Consider the following 27,379-nt stretch of genomic DNA (forward strand, 5'->3'; position numbering starts at 1 on the left):
TGGATGTTGCTGCTTTTTTGCTTTTATATGACTCAATTGCTTGTAGCGTTCTCCAAATTATTGTCAAAGTTGACATCATTGCAATTAATTATTATTGAAACTTTCACGTTGTTATAGTTATATTCTGATTTATAAATTAATAATATTAGTATTTATTTTCAAAAGTAAAGTGTCTTATCCGTAAGGACAATTTTGTATTGTGGGTCTCATGCTACGTATCTTATCTCTCATATGTCTTGTTTTATTTTATTTTGAGCATTTAATAGATCAATGAGGTGTATCAGGTTTATTCAAAAATTTCTTTCTGAGGCAAATTATTTTTAAAAGCTTTTTTTTTCGTTACAGGACTGTATGGTTTTTGAATACAATTTATGTCCAATTAAAAATGTTAGTCTGTGGTATAGTTTCTACTTCTAACGTTGTCATCACTTGTTAAATGTCACTGTCATGGTTTTATAAACATTGAATTTATGGTGACGTGTATTAAAAATAATCTAGAAATTCAAAAGATAACACATTTTAATCACTAATTTGTAAGTATAGTTCAAATGTACAAATGTTTATATGAAAGTTTGAAAAATCTCATTTGTTTATTATATTTAAACGCATTGTAAAATACAGGTTTTATATTATTTCTACCCTATTCTATTTTTTTCCGTTTTAGTTGCAAAATGAGAAAACTAAAAGGCGTCGTTAAAGAAACTGCCAAGCAAAAACGTGAGCGAAAGCAGGAATTTGCAAAAATGCGTCAACAGACTCATACTATTGTTTTGCCCACCTTTGGTATTATATTCCTTCTTATATGTGTTTATGTCTACTTTAAAACTAGACCTTCATCTATGCAATATGCGTAACGACTTTCTGCAATAAATTTTCTTTTATGCTCAACAGTGTTATTGACTTAATTCAGCAAATTAAATGAAAATAATAATAATAATTACACTATGGTTGTGAATTCCTGGTAACTGTTTTCTACATACTGTAGATAAATCACATTCAATGTCTTAATGTATGTTATATTGTGTATTATTTATCTAACATTCCATGTATTGAACATATCATTGTATATACTAGAATAACTATTGTTAGAATTATTGGATGATTTATATTTTCAATTGGACTTTAGTTCAGTGTAGAGGGTAATGTTATATATTAAAAATAAAACAATCTATTTATTTATAACTATGTTTATTTAACAAGTATCAGTACTAAATGTATAAAATTGTTGTGGAGAAATAAATTATTTAGCTATAATAACAATAGTTTACTTTATTTCATACAGCCTTTCATCATAATGTTCAGAATTATTTTCTGCCTCATACACATTTTACATTAAACAAACTAAATTTCTATCACTACTGTTTCTACCAGATCACTTTTAGATTGTGATATACATTTTTTTAGAAATTCAATTGTTATTAAAACATTGACTTATTAATTATACATAATATACATCTAAGTACTGAACAACAATAATTTAAGTACTGAATTATACATTTATATGTTACACAAACAAAATAATTTTATGAATACATGTAGAAAAATATTGTTTATATCTTCTTTCATTATCACATTAGATGCAAATCACAACTTAAGTATATGAGTGAAAAAAATAATAATAGTGTTGATGGTCTCTAGGACATCATTATGATATTATGTAGAAGATTATGACATGATACATACATATACTCACTTGAAAATGAAATGGCATGGGGTAGGACACTCCAATTTAGCAGTTCCTTAGAGAGTGTAAGGAAGTACTGAGAGAGTTTTTTAAAATTCCCACAGGAATTAAAAAAAACATGTTTTTGCATTTTATGGTTCCAAAAACATAGTTGCATAATAGGTTGGTCACTAGCATTTGTAAAATTGTATTAACAACCCTAATTTAAATCATAACACTTTTACTTCATTTTTATTTTTATTTAAATTGAATTTTAATTTAATATTAAATGTAAACTGAATATATATTATATAAACATTTGTCATTAATTCATGTTTCATAATTAACTCATGTAGTGCAAATATATTTTCTACACAACTACATAGTCTCTTCTGATTTTATTATGTTTGTATAATCAAATTCATTTCTCATTTTATTCAGTTTCAGATTCTCAGTTTATTTTTATAATATACCTTTTTGTATGGCACGATATAATGTAGGTTCACTTCAGTTCTTTAATATAGCATTCTGAGAATTAAGTAATGTTATCTATATACAAGGATAAATCTCTCAGTTTACCTCAGAAAAAGAATTTTAGATTCAATATTAATAATAATAATAATGTTCATTTAACGAAATGGAAATCATATTTGAATAAAGATTATTTTGAATTTGAATTTATAAAATCAAAATATTTACATTTGTGTTAACTACCTGTAAGTCTCAATTCCCATTAAAAGAGATTACCTGTGTATTTGTGCGGTCAATCGAGCATCATGTATTCATACTTGTATTTCATTTTGTTTGATTGTTTCTGCACCTACACATGCATTAAAATCTTTGTATTTTGATCAGATTCTTAACATGAAGTTATAGATAGATATGTCACTATTTTATATATGGTTATTTAATTTTGAGGTTATATATGAAATTTGCTAGCAGCTATAACTATCACAGGCAAACTACCAAAAATGTTATACTACAATACATACATATAGTTTGTTAACTTTCTGAGCATCATTGAATTTAAAACATAATAAATATTACCTTTAACAGTAAGTTCAAAGGATCACAGCCCTCTTTATTTAGACTAAATAAAATGAAAACACTAAATAAAAAGATATGATAAAAAAAAAATCATTAAATTTGATAAATTTAAATAATGTTTATTAAAAACATCATTAATAAAAGAACAATAATTTTGTAGGATGTATTTATTTTTTATTACTAAGAAAAAAAAGGTAATAAAATAACTTAAATTGGAATAGTTTAATATCTTATTTATCTATAATAAGTACTCAAATAAATTATAATCTCTTGACAGTCACACAACCAAATTTAAGCTATTAAAATTTATTTATTAGCCTGTTTTAACAAAAAAAAAACAATTCACACTATATTTTATAAATTATATTTTCCCAAATTAAATAAATGTGTCTTTAAAAGAACCATTTTTTTAGAAATAAATAATTTTATTAAACAATACATTCCATACATTATTAGAGTTTTTCTAAAGCATATGTGTATTGTTTTAGAAGATTTTTTAATATAGAAACTAACCAATAATTTAAAATAAATAAATTTATAAAAAACCCACTCTAAACACCTTAATCCATTGTGCGTACAATTTAATTGTTTATGACTAATTAAAAAAACAGAAATAATAAAAAAGGCAACTATTACATAGTTACAGTCAATGTACATGTTTTTTATTTAAATCAACATACAAAGTACAAAGTTTTCTTAAATAATAAAAAAATATTTATTAATATTAGCAATATGATTGCTTTTCGATGCCGAGTCAGTAATTTCATTTACAAATTAAGAATTTCATAACAAAATGAGAATAAATAAAAACTACACATTATATGAAGTACAAAAAAAAGTCCTTCCTTAAGTATCTGACTAGACATTTAAGGTTTAAGATTTCATTGATATTAAGTAAAACATCAGTCATCTAGTATAAGCCCCTGTATACTATTTTTAAAGTGTTATATCACACTAAGAATAGAAAAATATTTTTAGAATACATATGTATAATAAACAAATGGTTTCCAAGAGGCGCGGATTCGGTTCCCGTTACATAAAAAATTTTATACATTTTAAAAAAAAAAACATTAAATATACTAATTAAGCACTGGACCAAACAGGCTGTTTTGTAAGAAAGGTTTAACCCACGATTTTTTAAATAACTAACAAGACTTATTAAATATTAAATTTCAAATTGCAAAATTCAAATATTTATATGGTCTGATAAGGCAGACACTTGCACAACTCTTTGTATGCATAACAATGTGTCATCACTTTTTCTCTGTCTACTTAGACAAATGCTGACATATTAAAAAAAAAACGTGAGTTTCTTTAAAATAAACAGCCAGTCATTTAAGGGTGATTTCCACTAAAACCACCAAACTAACTTTACACTAATTTTACACAATTACATTAAAACTAATACTGATCGGTACTAATACTCTTCTTTTGTCTACATACCTGTACAATCCATCCCACTAGCCAAAACGAGGCAAGTATAAGGAACAGGCCACTTATAGAGAAGTATTGAGCTGTAATGTCCAAAGTCAACGCCTGTATCAAGATGAAGGTCAGAAGGGATTGGAGACCGGTCCCCAGGAGCGTGTTGATACCGAATATGAGGCCGAAGCAGCTTTCGTCGCTTAGTTGGCCGGCTATTTTTGCACTATAAATGGGAAAAATTGTATTCATTATTTTTAACACTTATTAAATTGAAGTCTCTTTATTTATTATTTAATAAAGATTTTGAAGAACAGAATAAACACAGTATAATAAATAGAATAGTAGTATACACTTTACAGGATTGAAATGTCATTTTAAATAGATAATAAATAAAAAATTGCACCTAATAATAATAAGAAAGAATAAATTACTCCAAATATTGTTAGTAATTATGCTACATACAAAACAATTATAAATCATAAACAAAACAAACATAAAATGTGCAAAAAAAGAAATATCCAAAAACCCACCTCGCCAAAGTAATAATATAATGGTACAGCATCCCCATCACGATGTACCCCGCGTAGGACACGAACACGTTGGTGACGAAGGTGCCCGTAAAGAGGGCCAGGCCTTGAACGGCCGCTATGGGAGCGGGGAGCACCGCGCGCGACCAGTACGAGGCTAGCAGCGCGCCTAGGGCTCCGAGCAGCGTGAGGGCTGCTTCTACTGCACCGTTGTAGATTACCTGGAATATTTTATTATGTAATAAATAATTTATATGAGTAGACTGTTACAGATTCGATTCCCACTCGGTGAAATTATTTATTATTTTGAAGAATTATTACTTCGTCATTATTCTAGCTACACGTTTTCTCATAAATTCCTATTAGTTTTTTAAGGTTATATTTACTACATTATATCGTATCATACACGTACTTGAAATTTATATTTCAATACATTTAAATTTGCTACATTCATACCCTGTGTCTACACCAGCACCATTCTAGAAAAAAATTAAACCTTTATTTATACATATAGCTAGATATTTTCCAAATTTCTACCATATAAGACGATACTCCTTACATCTAATCACCATGACCTAAAACAAATAAAAAAACCACAAAACTTACCGGTGCATCCCCCTGCCCCGGTATCTGCGTCCACAGCAGCTGCATATACGTCTGCGCCTGAGTGAACAGAGCCAGCGCTACGGCATACAACGCCGACCACGCGAGCACTTTGGGCCTCGTGTACGCGGAGCGCGCGTGACGCGATATCAGCACCGCGGCGTCCGTTAGGTCCTTGCGGAATGTACGCTGTTGGATGAATCAGTTGTTAATTTATTGTATCGAATAATTAATAAAAATGGAGTATAAAATTTAATTAAACAAAATATAATATAAGCATAGTGTCGTTGATTAGATAAACAACAAGTATTAACAACAACATATATCTGTGTTTGCGTGGACAGTGCTAATGCGACCTAACTGCCGACGCGAGCACTTTAGACCTCAATATTGGGTATTTAATTTATTAGGTTGGCTGTTAGGTCCTTGCGGTCCAGAGGCTGTTAGGTCCATGCGGAAAGTCCGCTATAGAGAAATTTGTGTAACATCATTTAAAAATTTTGTTAATTGAGAAAATTACTTGTATTCAAAAGTTTCGAGCAAAGCGAATACAAAGCAGCGCCATCTTGGATTTAATTTAAGTTACATTTAATTGATTGCATTAAAATCACCTTCTCCAAATGTAGCGGTGTCTGACTGTCCACATGGTTGTTAAAGTCAACTTGCGCTGTATTCCCCGTGGACTTTCTGTGGAAGTATATCCCGTAAGGGACCGGCGGCAACCAAAACGCCCAAAACGTAGCTAAGATTTGAGCTGCAATTAAAAAATAATATATTATTAATTTTAATTATATTAAATACTAGCGGCCCGCCCGCGGCTTCGCCTGCGTAAACTACGTTATTATTAATTTCTGTCTCCATGAGTACCTACGTCCTATAAGTGACGTCCATGCAAAATTTGAGACTTCTGGCATTTGTAGTAACGAAGTTTCATACAAACTTTCAACCCTATAAAAAACCCCTTAGAAGTCGAATATGACAAATTCCCGTCTTAGCGAGCACCTACGTCCTATAAGTAACTCCTATGCAAAATTTGAGATTCCTAGCACTTGTAGTTTCTGAGGTTTCGTGAAGAGTGAGCGAGCTTTCGATTTTATATATGTAGATTACAAATTTATGTTTCGAATTTCAAAGAAACACCTATTTAAACTTGGTCACGTATTCCATTAAGAAGTAATTAAATATATAATTACTAATAAGAAAAACAATTAAAAAAATACTCTTTATTATAGACCAGCACCTATATATTAATAATAACTTTGACATTTTAAATAAAACTATTCATTCACTGATATTAATATTACATATATTAATGTATAGAAAAATACAAAAGACGGCCATATCACTAAGAGAACGGTCTCTTTCAGGCACATGCTTGTGTACAGAGTTGATATTAAATTATACATAAAAAGTAAGGACTTGAGCAGTAAAAACTAGTATCAAATCATTCCGACCTTTATTTACTGTACGAGTTTGCATTCCTTTAATTATTTTTAATAGTGGCGTCACCTACATAGTTAAACCTACATTTTAATTTACCATTTTGGGGCCATTTCTCTTTTATCTGGAGGTAATTTGGTGTTATATGTATATATGCAATAGATATTATTTTGCTATCATAGGACCTATTCATAGTATCAGTTAGATAATATTATACCCAGTTATTAGCGTTATCGTCACACAACGCTAAATCTTCGCTTTATTATCGGTTAAATCCACTAATGTAAATGCTATAAAAATTATGAAATAAAACTATTAAGATAATCCGTATAAATAAAAGAGGTTGCTATATGTTTAATATAAAAAAATGTATATGTACATGAATTACTTAGTTAGAAATATTGTTGAAATATTTATTTTTTTTAAAAATACTAAGAAAAGGCAGGGGCAGGGAGAATCTGGGAATCTTGGTGGTAAGACACTCTCTTCGGGTCCTCACTTTCCGTCGAATTCTGAAGGCATTGCGCGTTGAGTGGCGAAACTTAATGGCGCGCTTTGCCTCGACACCAGAACAAAGAAATGAAAATATTAATACCCACAACCAGTAGCGATTACCCCCTGAGCCATGACTGACATGACATTTACGATATTTAATACATTAATTATTACTTTTTTTTTAAATCTATAAATTTTTAGTTAGTGGTGTGTAGCAAAATATAAAAAAATGGACATTAGTGTTTAGAATATAGGAAAAAAGATTTTATTGAATATAACATTGAAAAACTACATCCCAATTTCTCTTATCAGAATGAGCGATACTTGAATGACGATACTACTCTATCTATTTATTCTCTGCAAATGCTGATATCGATAAAACAACTATTCAAAAGACAATTATAAAAAATATTAAACTATTATAGTTAATTGATGTATTAACTAAAAAGGAATGTTTCCGGCCGCATAACATAATATTTATACAACAATCAGTAATGGAAAAGGGCAATTTATTATAAGAATTTATATATAAATATTTTATGTTACAGCATGTTAAAATATGTGCATATAGTAAATTTTAAGTCTTCTATATTTCTAATATTACATATATGTTGTGCAATTAGATAAACCCAGATAAGATCTTCTTTTTCATTTCTTACTTTTGCTTACTTCTTATCGAGAAAGGCAAAAACAATAATTAAGAAAAAAAACATATTAATACATATTGCCTATTTATAGTTAATTTATAAATATTTTATCTAACACACTATAAGTTACCTAATATCTTTAGATTTATCAGTTTTAAAAAAATGATTGATTGATGGAAATGTCCTAACCTGACGTAACACTTAATTTTTGTTACCTATCATTAACAATTACGATAAGAATCTAATTAAGTAGTTTTTGAAAGTACAAAAGGAAATTTTATATAGTATACTAGAAAACCAAAGGACGCGTTGCCATAGCAACAATTTTTAACTATATTCTGTTTATTTGTTATAGTTAAGAAAATTTACTACAGTCAAAGTCCTATGATGTTAATAAGATTTTTATATTTTTACACAATAGCTATATATTGACTTCTTAAAATACTTTACGAAGCCAATTCAAACAATAGTGATGTGAAAAAGCTACGTAACTTAACATCACGATATAAGATATAATTTCTTAATAATTATTGAAAGAGTCATATCTGTACGGACACGTAGGTAACATATGTACGCAAGCCAATTAAAGAGGCCTCTACTATAAACTGTACGACGTTTATTATAATTGCAATCGAATCATTTCAATAGAAGCATTTTATATTAACATGTTGAATGACAGACGAAAGACATTCGGCTTTTTAAAATTTATTTGTATAAAAAATTAAATAAATATATTTTTATTTAGGGACTTTTTAAGTAATTAAAATACAAAAATCCATGCCATCATTCCCTTACACGAACTAAAAATCCATAATTATAAAAAAATAAATTCTAAAGTAAATTATACACTATTCAACGTTATTGGTCACACGAAATACAGGTACGGTTAAACATCGTGAAATGAAAAAAAAATCCTACGTCTAAACTGTTGAAATATCTTGATTCATTTCTTTAGGTATGTTTTTGAATTATTTTATAATATGCTATTCCCTTAAAAGGAGCACTGACGCTTCCACCTATCGTATATTTAGAATTTGTATTACAAAGTGTTTTATATCTTACGTTACGTTAGTAATTGCGATACGGTTTTAAATTAATGCAGCAATTATCGCTTTTAGTTTTTTTATATGCTTTTTTATTTTCGAAAGAAGGTAAAATAACTATAGTACTACCCTATGTAACTGTCGTCTATATTTCTACGTAAAGCATTCATTTACTATTTGTAAGTAAAAAAAGGGTTAAGAACAAAAATGTTATAAAAAAATATATTATACAAAAACAAACATTAATACAACATGTTATTTTCTTTTTTTAGACTCACGTATTGGATATAACTGGTGGAACTTTTAACGTTAAAAAATACATATATTCAAGTTATAGTTTTTTATAAAAATACTCTGTAATTCTGGTTTAGTATGCAAATTCTGTCTATATTCTCACATGCAGTCAGTTGTTTATACATTCACTTTGTAATTTACTATAACATTATCATATATTCCTTAAAAGGACAAGCTACTTTAAGATAACACCGAGGTATTTCAAGACTTGATTAAAAAAAATATGCAAATTTAAAGTGGAATAATTGATTTTCATACTTTAGTTCACTAGATATTAAAAGTAAATTCAATGCTATGAACAAATAAACAATATGTGAGAAGGCCGGGTAAATACAAATAAACGATATGTATAAGGAAATACCCAAAACCTTCCTGTATAAGATAAATTCAATACCGTATGTGTATATGAAATACCAAATTAACAATGAGAAGGCAAAAAATAAAGGAAGATCGCATTATTATTTTTCCTAAACAAATTAATTGCCCACATATAGATATTAAGTTAAAGAAAGTGGGTTCGATTCTCATCCATAGCAAATTTATTTAGATAATTATTTGTGAGAAGAATATTATTTTTTAAAGTATTACTCCACAGTCACCTCCTCACTCCTGGAATATGAGCTCTGACTACTCAGCCATATGTTCTCATCGAGCTATGTCAAAATTCTTATAGATTTTTTACAATTGTTGTTAGCATCTCTATAGATAAATATCTAACAATAATTAAGTCAGCAAAATTTACGTCACTACAAGTTACTTAGAACAGAATAATCGCCAAAATTGTGATTATAATTATTACAAAGAATCTATATATAAAAATATTAGTATTTTTTATATACATCTGTCAATCATGATTATTGATATCATGATTAATTATCATGAACATTAATAGTCTGTCATCAGGAAATCTACATAAAATATCTATTTTTTTTAGTTTACTATATCAATAGGTAATTAATATATATTACTTAGTAATTAATAGTAATATCGTTAAATTCAAACTTTAATGATAAGATATTTGGGCCCAAATTTTTGTATAGACGTAGATAAAATATATTTTTTTTTATCTTCCAGATAGCTATGATATCGTTTTAGTAATTTCTATTTTTATTGTTGGTTAATATCGTAATTTTGTCAGTTTTCTTTTTAATTTATTATCTGTGCAACGATTAAAGTTAACTAAATCCGAACGTTTTAACTATAGATATAATATATCACTAGGAGAACTGTAGGAATAGTATAATCCTAAAACAACTAGATATTCTATTTTTTAACAAATATTAAACAAGTACCAGGAGAACATACCAACAAAGGTGATGTAATTTAGCTGCCTGTAGTCCATGACTCCATAGTGAGTTAGCAGCTGAGAGCTCACGCCGGATAGGAACCGACCGGTTAAAGCTGCTATGCGCGTACAAGACGATACCAGAGGATATTTCGCTGAATCGACCTGTAATATAATGTATGGATATTAATATTAAATATGTAATACTAAAATATTTTTCAACTATTTAATAAAAGTGTTAATTTTTATTTAACACTTTTAATTAGCATTGGAACACAGGGTGTTTTAACACTAGGTTCCATCTGCCTGTACTGCTATGCGGGAAACAGCGAGAAGCTAAATAAGAATATAAATTCATCACAATATTAAAAGATGAAGAGAAGAAAAAGGGTTAAGATCTTAACCCTTCTTTTTCTTGACCCCCTTGTTTTAGAGGATTTTAATTATGAAATATAAATGAATTAAATTTTATAGCGTCAATACAATTTTTTTTTGAAATTTTCTCATATTTATGTTGACAGAGCAATAAAATATTCATGTTCATTCTACAAGTCCGTGTAACTTACATTACTTCGCCGCTGGAATTTGAAATATTTAAAAGATTTTTCAAAATAAATATTGATATTTATATAAAAACTTGTTGGAACCATACAGTATTTTCAATCTATTTTTTTATTATCAATCTTTAATTTTGTATGAAGTAAAATACGAGTAAAGATAAAAAAAATATAAATGACGTACATATTTAAAAAATAAAATAAAAAATATACATAGATCTACTTCTTATTTGCAAACGACGTACAAAGTACAATAGCCCTTAAATTATGTTATATAAATATTAATTTTATGCATTGTGATGTTACGCGACCGTTCATTCTGTTATTTCATATTCCAAGAAGGCCTAAAACTTTGATGAGGTCATGTGAGCAAGGTTTATTTTTTAATTTTAATTATTTGACCAAGTCGAGTTTTTTTTATGTACTAAATGTTTTTTATTCCATTTGATGCAATCATGGCGCGGTTTGAAAGCATCGCTGGATTGTATTCCTCATTAATTATAGATTCGAATCTCAGAGTCTCGTAAGTGAAGACCCATCTTTCTAGGAATAATTCGCCAAAGTAATGTCTTTTGAAGGGATCTCTATTCAGGTCCAAAAGAACAGAAGTGGAGAAGGGTAAACCTGCTACCACTACAATTACATTTTTTTAAATAGTTTAATTTTACCTTTGCATATATATAAGTCAGATAAGCTACTTCTGTCGCCATGTAAAGTCCAAACAAAAATTGGGAGACTTGCAGCCATTCTATACTTTTCGTCCATAGTAAAACTGCATAAACTGATATGCCACTTAAACCTGAAATAGAAATACAATAATCAAATAACTAGTAGGCAGAGGGAACCTAGTGTTGAGATACTCCGTTCCCCATTTTTCGCCGAATTATGGAGGCATTGTGTGTTGAGTCAAATCTCACTCGAACTCAAATCCGCGCTTGACATCAGAGCGATGAAATGAAAATATACATTCAAATAAATATTTCATTCCCCTCTGGCTATCCTGCTGTGAGCGGGATACAGTGTGAAGCAGGTTTAATTTTATTTCATAAATATTACATATATAACCTTTGATAATTTGTAATAGCTTAATATCAACCTCAAAAGTTCACTTAAGATGGAGAGGCAGAGACAGTCCTAAATTTAATAAGCTAATTATAGATACGAGAAAAATTATATCAAGTCACGGGATGTATCGTCAAAATTGTCAGCATTTCAAGATCTAAGATGTCAATATTCTTTTTAATAATATGTAATAACATACATATTAGATCAACTTGTACCTTTGTAATAAAATGTTAGAAACTGAATTTGACTCATTTATAGTAATTATAACACCGTGGAACTCGGAAGCTAACGTAGCTTAGGTGACTAAACAATAACATGGTATCATGGAGCTGGTCTGACGATGGGACCAGGACCAGATTACTAGAACTCTTCAGAGGTCACTAGTGAATCATCTACTTAAGTTTAGTCTCACAGAATTTGTTGCTCCAAACGCATTCTATAGTATTTTCACTTTTGGTAAAATATTTTATAAACTATATATTATTCGTTGTATTTATATTATTCTATAAAAAAATATTGTTTGCAATATATCCAATATATAATGAATAATGTATCATAATATAGTAGTATTTGAGACGCCATTTAGTTACACGATTCTTAATATTAAATTAGCAATGGAAATTGATTGTATGCACATGGAGGTGCTGCGTCACTATCGACGTCAATTAAGCTTCTGCCCCCTCAATTAATGCCATTTCTGTTTTTTAGCTATTGGTATATAGTTCTGTCGATCAGTCGTGGCCAGCTTGAGTTAGCTGTGAAAGGTTTCGCAGACTTGGTTATTTTCTTCCTCAGTGCCCAACGTGCAAACGTTAATAAAGTTGAACTTCATGGCGGCCACAACTTGTTGGCAGTACTGCACCCAAACTAATTAATATAGATAATTTGAATGATATTGATGAAGTTTAGTAATAGCGACTGACACTGTCGTCTATTTCTTAATATTTTCATTTCTCCACTCTGGTGTCGAGGCAAACGCGGCGTTGAGTTTCGCCACTCGACACCCAATGCCAATATATTTTTTTATAACAAAATGTAATTTGACATACATTATTTTTGGTGTATGTAACCTTGACAATTTATATACAATATTAAAATGAATCCATCTTTTATTGACATCAATTTAGTTAAATTTTGTTTAAGTAAGCAAAATGATTTGGCACTATAAAATAGATACATTCTGTTGATGCTTCATGTCAAAATTTTAAAAATATAAATAAGTGAATGAGTATATGACTCATATTTAAACTTTAGCAACACTGTAATTTTATAATTGACTAGCGGACGCGCGCAGCTTCGCTTGCGTATTTAAGGGTGAATTCTAATAACCCATGAAACATGTGTTCAATGAAATATTTTTTAGAGTCTAAATTTCAAATTTTGTAAAAATCGGTGGCCATTTAAAGATTTTTCCATACAAACTTTCAACCCCTTATTTGCACCCTTAGGGGGTGAATTCTAGAAAACCATGAAACACATGTTCAATTAAATATTTTTAAGAGTCTAAATATCAAATTTTATAAAAATCGGTGGCGATTTAAGAATTTTCCCATCCAAACTTTCAACCCCTTATTTGCACCATTAGGGGGTGAATTCTAGAAAACCATGAAACATGTGTTTAATTATATACGTTTAAGAGTCTGAATTTCAAATTTTATAAAAATTGGTGACGTTTTAAAAAAACCTATACAAACTTTCAACCCCTTATTTGCACCCTTAGGGGGAGAATTCTAGAAAACGATGAAACACGTGTTCAATTAAATACTTTTAAAAATCTAAATTTCAAATTTTATAAAAATCGGTGCCGATTTAATTTTTTTTCCATATAAACTTTGAACCCCTATTTCACCCCTTTAGGGTTAAAATTTTTCAAAATCCCTTCTTAGTGGATGTCCAGATTACGAAAGTAAACGTCTGTCCAAATTCCACGTTTCTACGCACAGCGGTTACGGCTGTGCGTGCGTCTTACCTCAGTCAGTGAGGACAAGTCCTTTTATATATATAGACTAGCGGACGCGCGCAGCTTCGCTAGCTCATTTAGGGGTGAATTCTAATAAACCATGAAAAATATGTTGAATTAAATATTTTTAAGAGTCTACATTTCAAATTTTATAAAAACCGGTGGCGATTTAAAGATTTTTCCATACAAACTTTCATCCCCTTATTTGCACCCTTAGGGGGTGAATTCTAGGAAACCATGAAATACATGTTCAATTAAATATGTTTAAGAGTCTAAATTTCAAATTTTATAAAAATCTGTGGCGATTTAAGTTTTTTCCATACAAACTTTCAACCCCTTATATGCACCCTTAGGGGAAGAATTCTAGAAAACGATGAAACACGTGTTCAATTAAATACTTTTAAAAATCCAAATTTCAAATTTTATAAGAATCGGTGTCGATTTAATTTTTTTTCCATACAAACTTTCAACCCCTGGTTCACCCCTTTAGGGTTAAGATTTTTCAAAATCCCTTCTTAGTGGATGTCCAGATTACGAAAGTAAACATCTGTTCAAATTTCACGTTTCTACCATCAGCCGTTACAGCTGTGCGTGCGTCTTACCTCAGTCAGTGAGGACAAGTCCTTTTATATATATAGATTATAAGAAAATTTTATATACTTTTTTTATCTATTCTATTTTTAGTTTTGTAATGATGTTGGCTTATCACTTTTCCTTAAGATATTTAAAAAAAATCCACTTTTTGTAAAATGTGCCTCCAGAGATAAAAACTCTTTCTTAATCCAGATCTGTTATACAAGATAACATAATTAAATATGATTCTATCTGTAAATGTACTTATACCACATTTGAGATAAGTAAATTAGCATTCCGTCATAAGTAACAGTGATAAGATAAATAATACCTTTATTACCTGTCTCTATATGTATATTAAAATATATGTAGATATAATGCAATTTGTATATTTTTACTTTAGCATATGCTTAGCTTAGAGTGTAAGCCTGTTAAATTCATCTTTGTTATTATGAATTCATACATTTTTATATAATTCACAAGTGCAAAAACTAACACAAAATCAACCAGGAATAAAAATCAATTTTCTAAATTCCTCTCCTGATAATTTTCTTAACAGGTAGTTAGCAGATTTACACTCTAAGGCTGATGTGCTGTATTCCACACACGGAAGGGTATGAAGAGATAAATTATATAATATTTAGACCACTCATTCTCTGTTTTCTACCACAATATGTGTTTGTATATATTGAGTAGAAGAATGTAACACTAAATATCAAATCCATAACCATTATTTTACAGTCAGACACTGTCCTACTGCTCCATGATAACTTCCAACCATACTTTTACAAAATCAAAAAAATTAAGAATGTGAAAGGTATACTGAGTAAACATGAACTAGTTAAAAATTTCTCTTATGGCTCAATAAAATTTAATAATTGTTTATGTTGAATTCGTAAAAAATAACATATTTATGGTACAAAAACATTCAATTTGCAATAATTACATATATATAGCTTAATAACGTCATATAGTAATTAATATTCAACACTTATAATTATAGTTAAATTTAATTTTAAAAATATGTCCTAAATATGTACACACAATAAAATATAAGAATTTGCATGTGCCTATTATAATGTTGAATAGTTTATAAGTCTAAATTTAAATAAACCACTAAAATATACATGTTAGAGAAGTTAATGTGTAAATATGTATTCAATAAATAATCTATATAAAAATAAATAATGGATTTTATTTTAGTAATATCTTCTTATATTCTTAATATCACTTGAATTGTTAACTTAATGTGTTTGAAAGTTAACACAGAAATTTTAGTACTAAAGATAAGCACCTTGTATATTTAATATGTAATTATAAGTTTAAGGACACCAAAATGTCAAACTAAAAAAATATAAAAGAGAAACCTTATACATATAAAAATTAAATGCTTCATATTAAAAAATTAAGATAATTATTAAAATTAAATTCTTACCTGATAGAATGATGACTGGCTTGAATCTAAGAAAATCAGTGACGAGGAACACCACTACAAGAAGCGCTAGATACGAATAAGTCCCCACTGGATAAACTTCACGATTTAATTGGTCTTCTGTAATATTGCGCCATTCTCCCAAAAGGAATTCAGTCACGAAAGGTTCCGAGGGTCTGATCTCCCGTAGTGTTCCAAAAAGGCACAGGACCAGTGTAATTTTAATCCAATCTTGCATTATGAAACACTTCTATGTCACGAGAAAGAAGATTTATGTAAGAATAGCACGTGCGACGTGCTTTTTATAAAAGTCGCCACGGGCGAATGTTTTTGCAAAATGTTCATAATCAGATGAAATTGTTTCTCGTGCATGGTGCACACGCGTAAATGTATTTCCTCTGCAATAAATTAGTTCTTATTTCAAATATCATTAATTTAAACACATCTATCTTCCAGTGTTTTTACTTACGTAAGCTTATTGGTATTATAAATTTTCATTCGTTCAATGGTGACGGATGTTTCGTTAAAATCTATATACGGTTAATAAAATGTTTAGTACATATTTTAATATATATTATATCAGTTTTTTTGTAACGTCTCTTGCATTGCGTTAACCTATAATTTATAAAATAAACTTCTAAACAATCTACATTTCTAAAATTTATTAGAATCAGTCTATATCTATAAGTATAGAGAAAAAGACAGTCGATCTTCGAAGTAAAAAAACGCGCGCTTTTTTAAAAAAATATTACTAGCCAGACTTGCGGATAATTTTCTTTTCGTACTAAATAAAATAACAATGTACATTTATTAAAAGTATTATTTTAAGTCTGTAGTTATATATATGAAAATATATTGATTAAACAAACATATAAAAAGTATATGTTGTTTGTTTTTAACATTTTTAAAGTGTTATTCCAAAGTTAGGTAAGAAAAATGTTTAATAAGAAATATTATGTATAAAATTTAATAAAAATTGGAAGATTTTTAAAAGGCGCGGGTTCATATCCTCCGACGATAACCATTTTTATATGTTTTCTAAATAAGAATTAAATGATATATGGATTGTAAATAATTGCCTTTAATTGAAAAAATAACTGAAGTTTGGATTAATAAAGACATTTAAAAATATATAATTGAGAAAAATATAATGATTAGCGGTATTGTTTTGTGAAAAAAATAAATTCAACACGAGGATGATAACGAAATGATGTCAAAGCAGCATCAGCACTTATTGTGTAAGCGTGTCGCAAGTTACAACATTACACAGTCACAGTATAAACTGTGTTATAAAAATATTTGTACGTAATATTAAATCTAAAAACTATAACATTCACAGTATAGTTATGTTGTCATTATTTATTTACAAGTTAGTTTATATCACATTTTCTTTTAAAAATATATTCTTTTAGTTTTAAGTAGTAAGTTATTACAGTAACAAAATATGTACGTAGGAATAGGAGGGTCTTAGAATAGTCTGGTGCCCTCCCTAGAAAGTTTAATAACAGAAAAATTGCCTCGAAATACTAAAAATAAATCTAAATACGCCCGTGATGTCGTTTAGAATACATATTTTTAATTATTATAAAAAAGCTGCAAGCTGCGTTTTTTCCTGCATATCCGAGAATGTAGTAAGCAGGTTTTAGTTTTCAGTCATTCCATTCCTCTTCTTATTCAATACACCTTTAATTTTTTTCTGTTTAGCTCCGATCGCTAGAAGTGTGGAATTACCATTAGACGAAAGGAATAGGTTGTCTATACCTCACGTTGCTTCCAGTATATGCTAAAAATATTTTTTAAATATATCTTTTATATGTAAATATTAAAAACATTTTTTTAATGTATCATAAATCATAAATATGAAATAAATTCATTTAGTTCTTTTTGATGTATTTAATTTAATTTATTACTCTGTGGCTTGTGATATTTGAATATAGATTAAACAAAACCACAAGAATAATGTCAAACTCGAGTTGAGCCTTTGAATTCGATAAGACCAGAACTCGAGAACTCGAATTCGGAAATCGAAACATTGATATTAGGTATTCGATATGTCATTGTCATTAGCCCATTGAGATTTGAGTTGAGTACCAAAGATAATGTTGTTGTGTTTTGTTGTTTTATTTGCAATTTCATAAATAAATAACTTACTTGCAATGTTATTGTAGTAAACTAATAATGATTACAGAAAAACCTGAACATTGTCTTTTTTAGGCTATTTAATAAACAATGTTAAAGTGTTCTTACTGTTCTAAACCTTTTAAATATGAAAGCGAAAAGAAAAGACATGAACAAAGTCATACTCCACAATTTGAGTGCAAAGTATGCGCGAAAAAGTTTAGTTTTCTGTAAGTTACTTGTATTTACAATATTTAAAATAAAATAATTATCGGAATGTTTACTTAATATTAAAATATTACAAGTAGTTATACCTGATGAATATGAATAAATTTCTTCAATGTTATTAACTTTAAAATGTGTTAATTGATTTTAGTTTATTTTCAGATCGGCCTTAAGGAGGCATCAAAAGCAACATGAAAGGACTGGTAGTGTTCAATGTAGTGAATGTGGGCGCAATTTTCGTGATAACACTCTTCTTAAGCGGCACATAACTTACTCTCACAAAGGTATTAAGATATATACCAAAACATTATTCTTTTCTGATATCAAATCATTTTAACCACAATTATAATATCTTTACAATGTTTTTTGTTCTTGATGCTGTGGATAAATGGGAATTTTTGACTGCTTAAACAAAAATTTTTTGTCACTCACTAACTCCTAAAAATCTTTTGTTATAGGTACTTACATATGCTCAAAATGTGATGCAAAATTTAATAGTGATCTAGCTTTAATATCTCATTTAAAGACCCATAAACCAAATAAAGAAAGAAGGTACAAATGCAGTTACACTGGCTGTAAAAAAACATTTAACTTTCCGCATCACTTGAAGCATCATGAACTAACTCATACAAATACAAAACAACATTATTGCAAAATATGTGGAAAAGGTGATTATTATTTTTTTTAGTTTATTATATTATTATAATTTATTTTGTATAAATTGTAAGTATTATTTTGATTTGTTATTAAGTACTTGTATGTCCAATGGCTCAAATTTGCAGACAGTGGTGGAACCAGGTATCATTAGATAGATGGTGCTTCAAATAATGCATTAAAAGTGAAAAAAAATGATATTATGAACTCATTGCCCTGGCTAAAGATTTTTGTAGATGTTGACTTTCCAAAGTAATATTAACTGCTTGATAAATTAACCCTAGCCATATTACTAGGCCCATATTGCTTAACATAATCATTATAATATTGAGTCCCTGCCTTGTTATATGCAGGGTACAACTTGAAGCAAAAAAGAAGTTATAATATTTGGATGAAGTTTTCCCCATATTCTCTTCTTTATAAACCTACTCCTACTTCTTAATAAAAAAAATTCTAAATTAGTATTCTTAAAATTGTAGTAATTTTGTTTATTTACTTTGTACATGAGTCATACAGTATGACAAATTTTATTGTTCTACAATGCATTTAACCATTAACGGTGTTATCAGAGTACAATGTCTAACTGTGGTTTTAGCGTCCAATTTGTGTAATAATAAATTATATGAATCAATAATTATTACTAATTTCATATAAAGTAAATATTTATATTGTTTAGTAATGTTATTATGTTGTATTTTTTTATAGGAAACCATAATATTCATAAATATACTTGTATGTTTTATTTTTTTATTTTTATGAGCAAACAACATAATTATATAAGTATTGGCTTTGACTAAAGCATACAATAACATATAAATTAGTTCTTTTCAAATAAATTACTTTCAGAGGAAAAAGTATAACATATATTATTAATTTTATTATAGGTATAGATTACGTGGAATAAAATACAGTGAAATACAAATTATTATCTAATAATAGCAGGGCATAAGTGACTGTGAAAGCGACAGCGACAGGTCTTGGGTTCGATTCTGATATCGAGACAGATCGCGGCGTTTACAATAATGTAAAGTTTCATCTTAATCGGTTTGCATTAGTTTTTACGTGAAATTGAAACAAACATCCATCCTCACAAACTTTCGCATTTATAATATTGCATAGGCAGAGGGGACCTGGGAAGCTAGTGTTTCTCATTAAGGCACTTTCGTTCCTAGCTTTCCGCTGTATTATTAAGGCATTATGTTTTGAGGGGTAGAATTCAACGCTGCCACGTTACCAAAGGGAGAAAATGAAAATATTCAATATTTCATTCCTCTGACTGTTCATTTACTATAAGCGTCGCATCAGTAAGAGCGCTTGTGCATCTAATCTCTAATTAAAAATAATAATAACTATTATTCTTCGATTTAATTTTCAGGTTTCATCCAGGCTCATCATTTAAAGTCTCACTCTAAGAGTCATGAGTCAGGACACCTGTTACCCTGTACAGTAACAGATTGTAACAAGAAGTTTGCGACAGAATATGCCAGAAAACGTCATATGGTCACTCACTCTCAAGGTAATTGTATATTGTTTTAATAATAATAATATTAAAAATTTATTTCTTATATTTTAAAATTTTAAAATGATAAATATAATTCATAAATTTCACCATATATTGCATCATTGTGGTGATTACTAAAAGAAAAGAGCAGCTTGGTCCTTTCTCCCGCATATAGGAGTAGATAAAACAAACCTTAAGTTAGAACACTCCATTCCATTACTTCCGCTATGTCTTCTTATAATAGGAAGGAAATTATAATAATTTATTCCCCCGAGTGGAAATCGAGCCCACAATCGTCGCGTTTATATCTTGTTAGTCGGTCGCTGTCTTTTCTTTAAATGTATGGAAATATTCGTTTATGTAGTTATAATGATCTATAATATGATCATTTCTGATTAATGTAATAAGTGTTTTTATACTTGTAATTTATAGAAAACAAATCCGAAGGAGAAATTTCTACAAATCTTGTTTGCAATATTCCCGAAAATTCTTCTAAAGGTACGTTATATATCATAAGCCATATATTTATATATAGCCATAAACCATATATCTATAACCTTTGCTTGTAAATACATTTATACAAAACACTTCTCGGGTGCATCATATTGGACTTAAACATAATATAGTACTTGATTTTTTTTATACAAGTGGTTCAATTAATAAATATTGTCTTGCAAGAAACTAATAATACTTCATTCTTTTTGGGTATAAATAGCTGGGCGTTGCCTTTCTCTCAATTTCTGTGATTGATAGATAATATTAATAAAATTAAATGATTGGGAACCTACGCCTATATACTTTACGACTACTTTTTTTCCATGATAATCTAAATCTCCTCGATTTTATATTTCAAGTTAAATTGATAACAATAGAATGTTATCATTACATTATATTATGATAACAGTAGTTAACGTATATCATTTACCCAGATAAATTGTATCTTGTATATCTGAGGTTATAAACTATCTTGCGAAAGTTTCATCAATGCAGAATTATTTTTCAACACAATCGTATTTTTTTAACATTTTTTAACCTATGAGATTAATGGGTCCTTCCAAATTTATTAACATTTGTGAATTTCCAAAAAATCATGTTTACAATGATATATCAAAATTACTATTTTATATTTATAAAATAAAGTGTACTATTTTTACAATATTGCAGAGATATCATGTGATAAAGATCAAATACAAAAGATTACACCTCACGTAGAAAAATGCACGGAAAAAACATTTGAAGTAGTAACTAACGAAATAAAAGATGACAATGAATCAAACAACAATAATATAGATGTTTTCAACAATTGCAAATCAGTTCTGGGTAAATGCATAGCTGATGGTGAAACAAACTGTTTGTGTGCACAAATAAATTATGTCAGCCATTTCTATGATTCCATGCTGCCAAATGATAATTTTGAACCAACTAAATTAAATAAAGTTAAAAATTTTGATGATATGTTAAGTCAATCAGTTATGGAAAACGATAATTTTGAAGCAAACAAATCAAACAAAATGAAAATTTGTGATATTATGCTAAACCAACAAGTAATGGCTAATAACATGTGTGAAGGCTGTGAATGTTCCAAAAGTGAAAAAGATAATGTTACAATACAACTTACAAAAGACGGTGCCATAAAAATTAAAGATACATTCGATTTTGATTTAGATTTTGTAGGGAAAAAAGATAATGGTGATTTGAGTGCTTACGGTTGTAAAGCAGCATTGGGCAGATGTATAGTGAGCGGTAATGGTGATATAAGCGAGGAATGCCTTTGCGCTAAGATGGCGATGGACGATCAAATTGCACAAGAAGTCGATGAAATAACACCACAACCGAATGTGTCTTCGTAGTTAGGTGCATATTATCTGTGATTTTTTATGAAAAGTATTTTTTATAGACTATAATAAATTTATTTATAGTATATTCAAAGCTGTTGTTTCATTTTCATTTCATTTAATGAGTAAACAAAAATTACCCAATATTCTTAGTCAAATTTTAATAAATTTTACATGAACGATTTAGACGTGGAAAATACAAAAAAAGAAGTGTTATTATTAACGTTATATTTATTTACAACATACTTCTTTACAGTTTCAACCATATTATACAAAATATATCTTAGTTAACAAGAACTACAATAAAAATTATTTTACAATCAGACATTCACTTCCGTATAATATCACTAAGTAATATTGAATGCCACACCTTCAACTATCACAATAGGGCATTGATAATGTCTTTCTTATTATAGTTTACTTTATTATTCTATGTTACAATTATACAGTTTTAAAATTTCAAAATATGTTGCCATAGACAATATACATATAATAAGTGTTTAACCTACTATATTGAAACATTTCATGTAATCTTTAATATATCATACTTTTACTTATTTTATGTACATTTTCTATGAGACCCAAGCATGTCAAATTTATGAAACGGATTAAAATTATAAAATATACATTTATCTATGGTAACAATTTAAAAAAAGAATCTTCGGTCATGAAGAATGTATGTAGATTTAGAAGGATTAATACATTTTTGGCCGCGTATGTATCGTATATGTCGTAGAAGCAATAAATAAAATCCTCATGATGATTTACCTTTTCTAATTTGACTAGTCTAATATAAAACAAGTTATCAATAGTTATTTATATCTTTAGCATTAACAAACTTAGAACCATTTGGAATCTTAGCAAGAAATATACGTGAAAACTATGGACTTTTAAATCACAGGAAATGGGTGCTTCGTTAAAAGTTTTCAACAAGTTAATTCAACATTTACATAAATATTACAAAATTTAACTAAAAATAAATTTTATATTTCATTTGTAAGTTTAGTCTGTAATTTTACTATGAAATCATAAAATCCATTAAACTTGAAACATTAAAATATTTGTTTGAAATTCGAATCACCCAATGTACAGTTATTATTATACCAATAAACTACGCTTCATTAGTGTCTAAATTACTCTCGTCTAATCTTCTGTCGCTTTTTTTGGGTGAATCGCTTATAAAGTTAAGTTCTTGATTATCACCGCTATATTCTGATTTTATTTCTTTACTTACTTCTTCTATTGGCACTACACTCAGAAAAGTATTATCGTTATCTTCGGATTTAGGTTTCCCAGATAAAGTATCATTTTCTATTTCGTTTTTGGGAATTTCAGCCGGTTTCCTAGTTGTGTCTAAGTCGTCTGTGTCTAATAAAAATGTCGAAATAGGCACGACTTTGTTATTAGACTCCGTATTTTGTGGTTCTTCGCTTACTGGTGCTGGTGAAGGTGTTGTAGGATTACTTACTTCGGTAGTAGCTATTGAATTTACTTGAGGATTGCTGTTAGTAAACAACTGATTGAACATGTCGCTGTTTGCTGGTGTAGTGACTTCTTGGGATTGTATTACAGCGGATTCATCTGGTTTTTCGGTATCAGCATTATTAATTATTTTATCGTGGTTGTGTTCTTCGTTATCGTTTTGTGTTTCGTTTAAGTTTGTGGGCTCATTAATATCGTGGCCTTCTTGTAATTTCTTCACGAGGCTTTTATTATTTTCCACTTCTGGTAAGAAAGGATTCATCTCTGTTTCGTGATCCTCGAAATCTTGTACGCTCGCAGGTTTAGAAGTGATAAAAGACTCATTGTCGTTAGGACTAGATATTTCATATATCGTTACGTTTAGATTATTAATTTGTGTTGAATTTTGAGAGTTTGTATCGATTTCAGATGGAATTTTTTGATCATTTTCTCCTACACTAGACACGGTTGTTGGAGCGATTGTTGTCGAAGTAATAACGTTATCATTTACTTTTATCTCTTCTTCTATTCTAGCTACGTTAGTAACTGGAACTACATTTTCTGGTTCAATCTCTTCCCAGACAGGGGCTGGATGTGCTGAGCTTTCAGTATTAACATTCATTTCATTTACATTTTTCTCTGCAATCTTGTATATATATTGACCTACAGTTGTTGTTTCGAACTTATTTATATTAGAATTTAATGCTAGAACATCATGCACGCTGTTGCTTGCGTTTTCGTCAGAATTTTCCACTTGACTGTTCACTCGTTTCACTCTAGCTTCATCATTATCATAGTCGTGAGACATACTAAACATTTCATCACTTTGATCCATCTTTTTCGTGTTAGATTCCATGTTATTTAAATAGTCCGGCACAAAATCATCTTTATTAATTCCACTACCCATTATTTCGTCTATTTTAGAAGATGGCGTTTCTGTGGTCTCCATTTGATCTTTTTTCATAGCATCATCTAAGTTTATTTCTGTCACTGATTCAGAGAGCCAGTCAGAGTCTGTTGTAGTTTCAGTCATATCTTTTAAATTATTGGATTCTGTTGCATCATGAATGTCGTTTTCTTCGTTTGTTATTGCTTTAGAGGACCGATTATAAAGCATATTGATAGTGTCAAAGGTTACATCTGAATTTTCATTTGGCATGTCATCTTTGACGTCGGAGATAGATTTAGATGTTGTGGGGTCTAGCGCTATGACAAGTTTCTGTTCGTTATCATCATTTTGTACTTGTTCACTTAATGAGTGCATGTTTGTCTGTCCTTCTGTGGTTGTTAGAAGTTCCGTTTTTTCGTTGATTGCTACAGGATTTTGCGCATCAGAGTTCACAATAACTTTGTTCTCATTATTGGCCTGCGTGCTAGTAATATATTCATTGTTGCTTATCACTAATTGATTTACATTAGATTTATCTTCATTTTGTCCATTTATTTTGGTCATTAAAATATTAACTGTAGTAGCTTCGGCAGCGTCATTGTTTTCTTCAGGCTGCATGTTGTTTTGTTCAGATGGTACAAATATAGGTATTTGTGGTAATTCTTCCATCATAGTGGTACTTTCAGGTTGCGGCACTTCATTATTTTTCTGAACCATATCAAATGTTAGGTCTCTATTGTCATTTGTTCTATCTGTGGTATCTGGAGCAAGAAAATCATTAAACGATTTTGACGATCTCTGCTCTGATTTATCAATTAACTCACTTTGCGATTGAGCATTTGTATTTTCACTACTAATTGTGGTTGTATCCATATTTGATGGAATAACGTTTAAATTGCTTTCATTATTATCTACTTCGAGCCAATCGTCATCTGTAATATTTTCTTTCCCTTTATTTTCATTTGCTTGCAATATTGATACAATTTCAGGTTTCAATTCGTCTGATGGTTCTTTTACTGCATTTGGCTCTGAAATTGGCATGCTCATTGTTGTTGTAGCTAATGAACCTTCTATATCACTTTTTTGTGTTTCACTCTCGGTTTGTGAAGCTTGCGAAGATTCTGAAGTAGTGTGAATGCCTATCAAACTATTCAAGTCAAATGTCGGATGATCGATAATAGGTTTGGGAGTTGTAGTCATTTGAACCATTTCGTCTTGCTTTACCTCTTCCCCTTGAGACATTAATTCAGTATTGGACATAGTTGTCTGTTGCATGTTTGGATTAATTGTGGTTAGTTGTGGGGCTATAAAAACATTCCCAGATTCGTCTTTAGTTTCAGGTTCGCTCTCTATTTCAGGATTTTGCATTGCGTCCATTTCCGGTTTTGGTTCAGCTGTCGTTTCCGGTTCGGAACTTAGTACAGCTGTTGGTTCCGGTTCGGGTTTAGCTTCTGCTACTAGTTCGGGCTCAGAATTTGGCTCTGCTGTTGGTTGGGGTTCTGGTTTTGGTTCAGGTATTGCAGTTGACTCTTCTGAAGCTTCAGGTTCAGATGTAGGTTCAGGTTCTGGTTTTGGTTCAAGAGGTGCAAATTCAAGTTCCGATTGTGGTTGGGCTGGCGTAGGTTCAGGTTGTGGTTCTGCAGCGGGTGTAGGTTCTGGTTGTGGTTCAACGGTTGGTTCAGGTTCAGGTTTTGGTTCATTTACAGATCCAAGTTCTGGCTCAGGCTGAGGTTCTATTGTTGGTTCTGGTTGTAATTCTGTAGAATCAGGTTCCAGTTTTGGTTCAACTGTTGGGTATAGTTTTGCTTCCTCTTCCGAAGACTGTGGCATTTCAGTAGGTTCACTAGACACAGGTTCTGGCTCTGGTTCAGGTGCAGGTTCTGGCTGGGGTTCAGGTTGAGGTTCAGGTTGAGGTTCAGGTTGGGGTTCAGGTTGGAGTTCAGGTTGGTGTTCAGGTTGGGGTTCAGGTTGGGGTTCAGGTTGAGGTTCAGGTTGAGGTTCAGGTTGAGGTTCAGGTTGGGGTTCAGGTTGAGGTTCAGGTTGAGGTTCAGGTTCGGGTTGTGGTTCAGGCTTAGGCTCAGGTTTCGAGTCATCTGCATGTGAATGACCAAAGATATGGGAGAAGTTCATATCAGGGTCAATTTCAGTCGTAGTTTCCGGAGTGTTATGAGTTTTTTCTTTCCAATCAAATTCATTTTCTCTTGAATTTTCGTTATCAGCTTGATTTGTTTCGGGAATGTTGCCATTAGCTAGCAATAATACACATTTCTTAGGATTATTTGGATCTAAAACTTGTCCGTGAGGACAAATGCATGCGAAATCGAGAGTGGAATCATCGAATTCACATTTATATTCACAATCGTTGTTATTTACTTTACATAAATCAAGGACAGATCTCGTTTTAGTATTTTCTTCGGCTACATGATATACGCTGATCATTCTGTTGTTAGTGTCAAGATAGCTGTCGAGGTTAGTTTGAAGTGATTTAGATGTGAGGAGTTCTTCGTTAGTTTCGGTTTCGTGTTTAGGTATCCAATGAATTCTGTAGGTGACAATGATAGATCCGTTTCTGAAAAAGATAAAATTATTTTGTTAGTAAATATTATAAGTGAGGAACAATTGAGCAATGATATTTTTGTA

The 27,379-nt window shown here is 29.8% G+C and overlaps 4 protein-coding genes across 6 annotated transcripts in view; 2 read left to right on the top strand and 2 right to left on the bottom strand.

Moving 5' to 3' along the window:
- The first annotated feature begins 384 nt into the window (after positions 1-384).
- On the top strand, positions 385-3,154 carry LOC146534342 (single-pass membrane and coiled-coil domain-containing protein 4 homolog). The gene is made up of 2 exons (XM_085193126.1): positions 385-533; positions 665-3,154. The coding sequence occupies exon 2, from the start codon at positions 672-674 to the stop codon at positions 852-854; it is 183 nt and encodes a 60-aa protein (XP_085049252.1). The 5' UTR covers positions 385-533; positions 665-671; the 3' UTR covers positions 855-3,154.
- Positions 1,172-16,735, bottom strand: LOC146534343 (thiamine transporter 1-like). Of its 2 annotated transcripts, XM_085193124.1 has the most exons (9): positions 16,526-16,735; positions 16,060-16,454; positions 11,695-11,825; positions 10,490-10,634; positions 5,877-6,019; positions 5,269-5,454; positions 4,666-4,883; positions 4,154-4,358; positions 1,172-2,483 (listed from the first exon to the last, which is right to left on the bottom strand). In XM_085193124.1, the coding sequence occupies exons 2-9, from the start codon at positions 16,292-16,294 to the stop codon at positions 2,427-2,429; spliced, it is 1,320 nt and encodes a 439-aa protein (XP_085049250.1). In that variant the 5' UTR covers positions 16,295-16,454; positions 16,526-16,735; the 3' UTR covers positions 1,172-2,426. The 2 variants fall into 2 exon arrangements, with proteins under 2 accessions (XP_085049250.1, XP_085049251.1); XM_085193125.1 differs by having other exon boundaries at positions 1,172-4,358; positions 16,526-16,734.
- Positions 16,736-18,117: 1,382 nt separating this feature from the next.
- Positions 18,118-22,483, top strand: LOC146534344 (uncharacterized). The gene is made up of 6 exons (XM_085193130.1): positions 18,118-18,404; positions 18,562-18,683; positions 18,858-19,067; positions 20,429-20,569; positions 20,987-21,052; positions 21,719-22,483. The coding sequence occupies exons 1-6, from the start codon at positions 18,286-18,288 to the stop codon at positions 22,402-22,404; spliced, it is 1,344 nt and encodes a 447-aa protein (XP_085049256.1). The 5' UTR covers positions 18,118-18,285; the 3' UTR covers positions 22,405-22,483.
- A 119-nt stretch (positions 22,484-22,602) lies between these two features.
- Positions 22,603-27,379, bottom strand: part of LOC146534345 (uncharacterized) — a 58,738-nt gene continuing 53,961 nt past the window's right edge. For both annotated transcript variants that reach the window (XM_085193127.1, XM_085193128.1), the window contains one exon: positions 22,603-27,308. In XM_085193127.1, the coding sequence (XP_085049253.1) occupies positions 23,501-27,308 (3,808 nt within the window). In that variant the 3' untranslated portion in view covers positions 22,603-23,500. The remainder of the gene's footprint in view (positions 27,309-27,379) is intronic.

The sequence above is a fragment of the Heliconius melpomene genome, chromosome 11 (assembly GCF_056956725.1).
Source record: "Heliconius melpomene rosina isolate 202511_hmr_F chromosome 11, ASM5695672v1, whole genome shotgun sequence".
Taxonomy (NCBI): domain Eukaryota; kingdom Metazoa; phylum Arthropoda; class Insecta; order Lepidoptera; family Nymphalidae; genus Heliconius; species Heliconius melpomene.

What these genes read in the sequence shown, in the direction of transcription:
- LOC146534344 (XM_085193130.1), top strand. Translation starts at nt 18,286, where the DNA reads ATGTTAAAGTGTTCTTACTGTTCTAAACCTTTTAAATATGAAAGCGAA. An exon ending in GCGAAAAAGTTTAGTTTTCT is followed by an intron (nt 18,405 to 18,561) that starts GTAAGTTACTTG and finishes GTTTATTTTCAG; the next exon opens with ATCGGCCTTAAGGAGGCATC. An exon ending in CATAACTTACTCTCACAAAG is followed by an intron (nt 18,684 to 18,857) that starts GTATTAAGATAT and finishes CTTTTGTTATAG; the next exon opens with GTACTTACATATGCTCAAAA.
- LOC146534343 (XM_085193124.1), bottom strand. Translation starts at nt 16,294, where the DNA reads ATGCAAGATTGGATTAAAATTACACTGGTCCTGTGCCTTTTTGGAACA. An exon ending in GCCAGTCATCATTCTATCAG is followed by an intron (nt 11,826 to 16,059) that starts GTAAGAATTTAA and finishes TTTCTATTTCAG; the next exon opens with GTTTAAGTGGCATATCAGTT. An exon ending in TGACTTATATATATGCAAAG is followed by an intron (nt 10,635 to 11,694) that starts GTAAAATTAAAC and finishes ATTATATTACAG; the next exon opens with GTCGATTCAGCGAAATATCC.
- LOC146534342 (XM_085193126.1), top strand. Translation starts at nt 672, where the DNA reads ATGAGAAAACTAAAAGGCGTCGTTAAAGAAACTGCCAAGCAAAAACGT.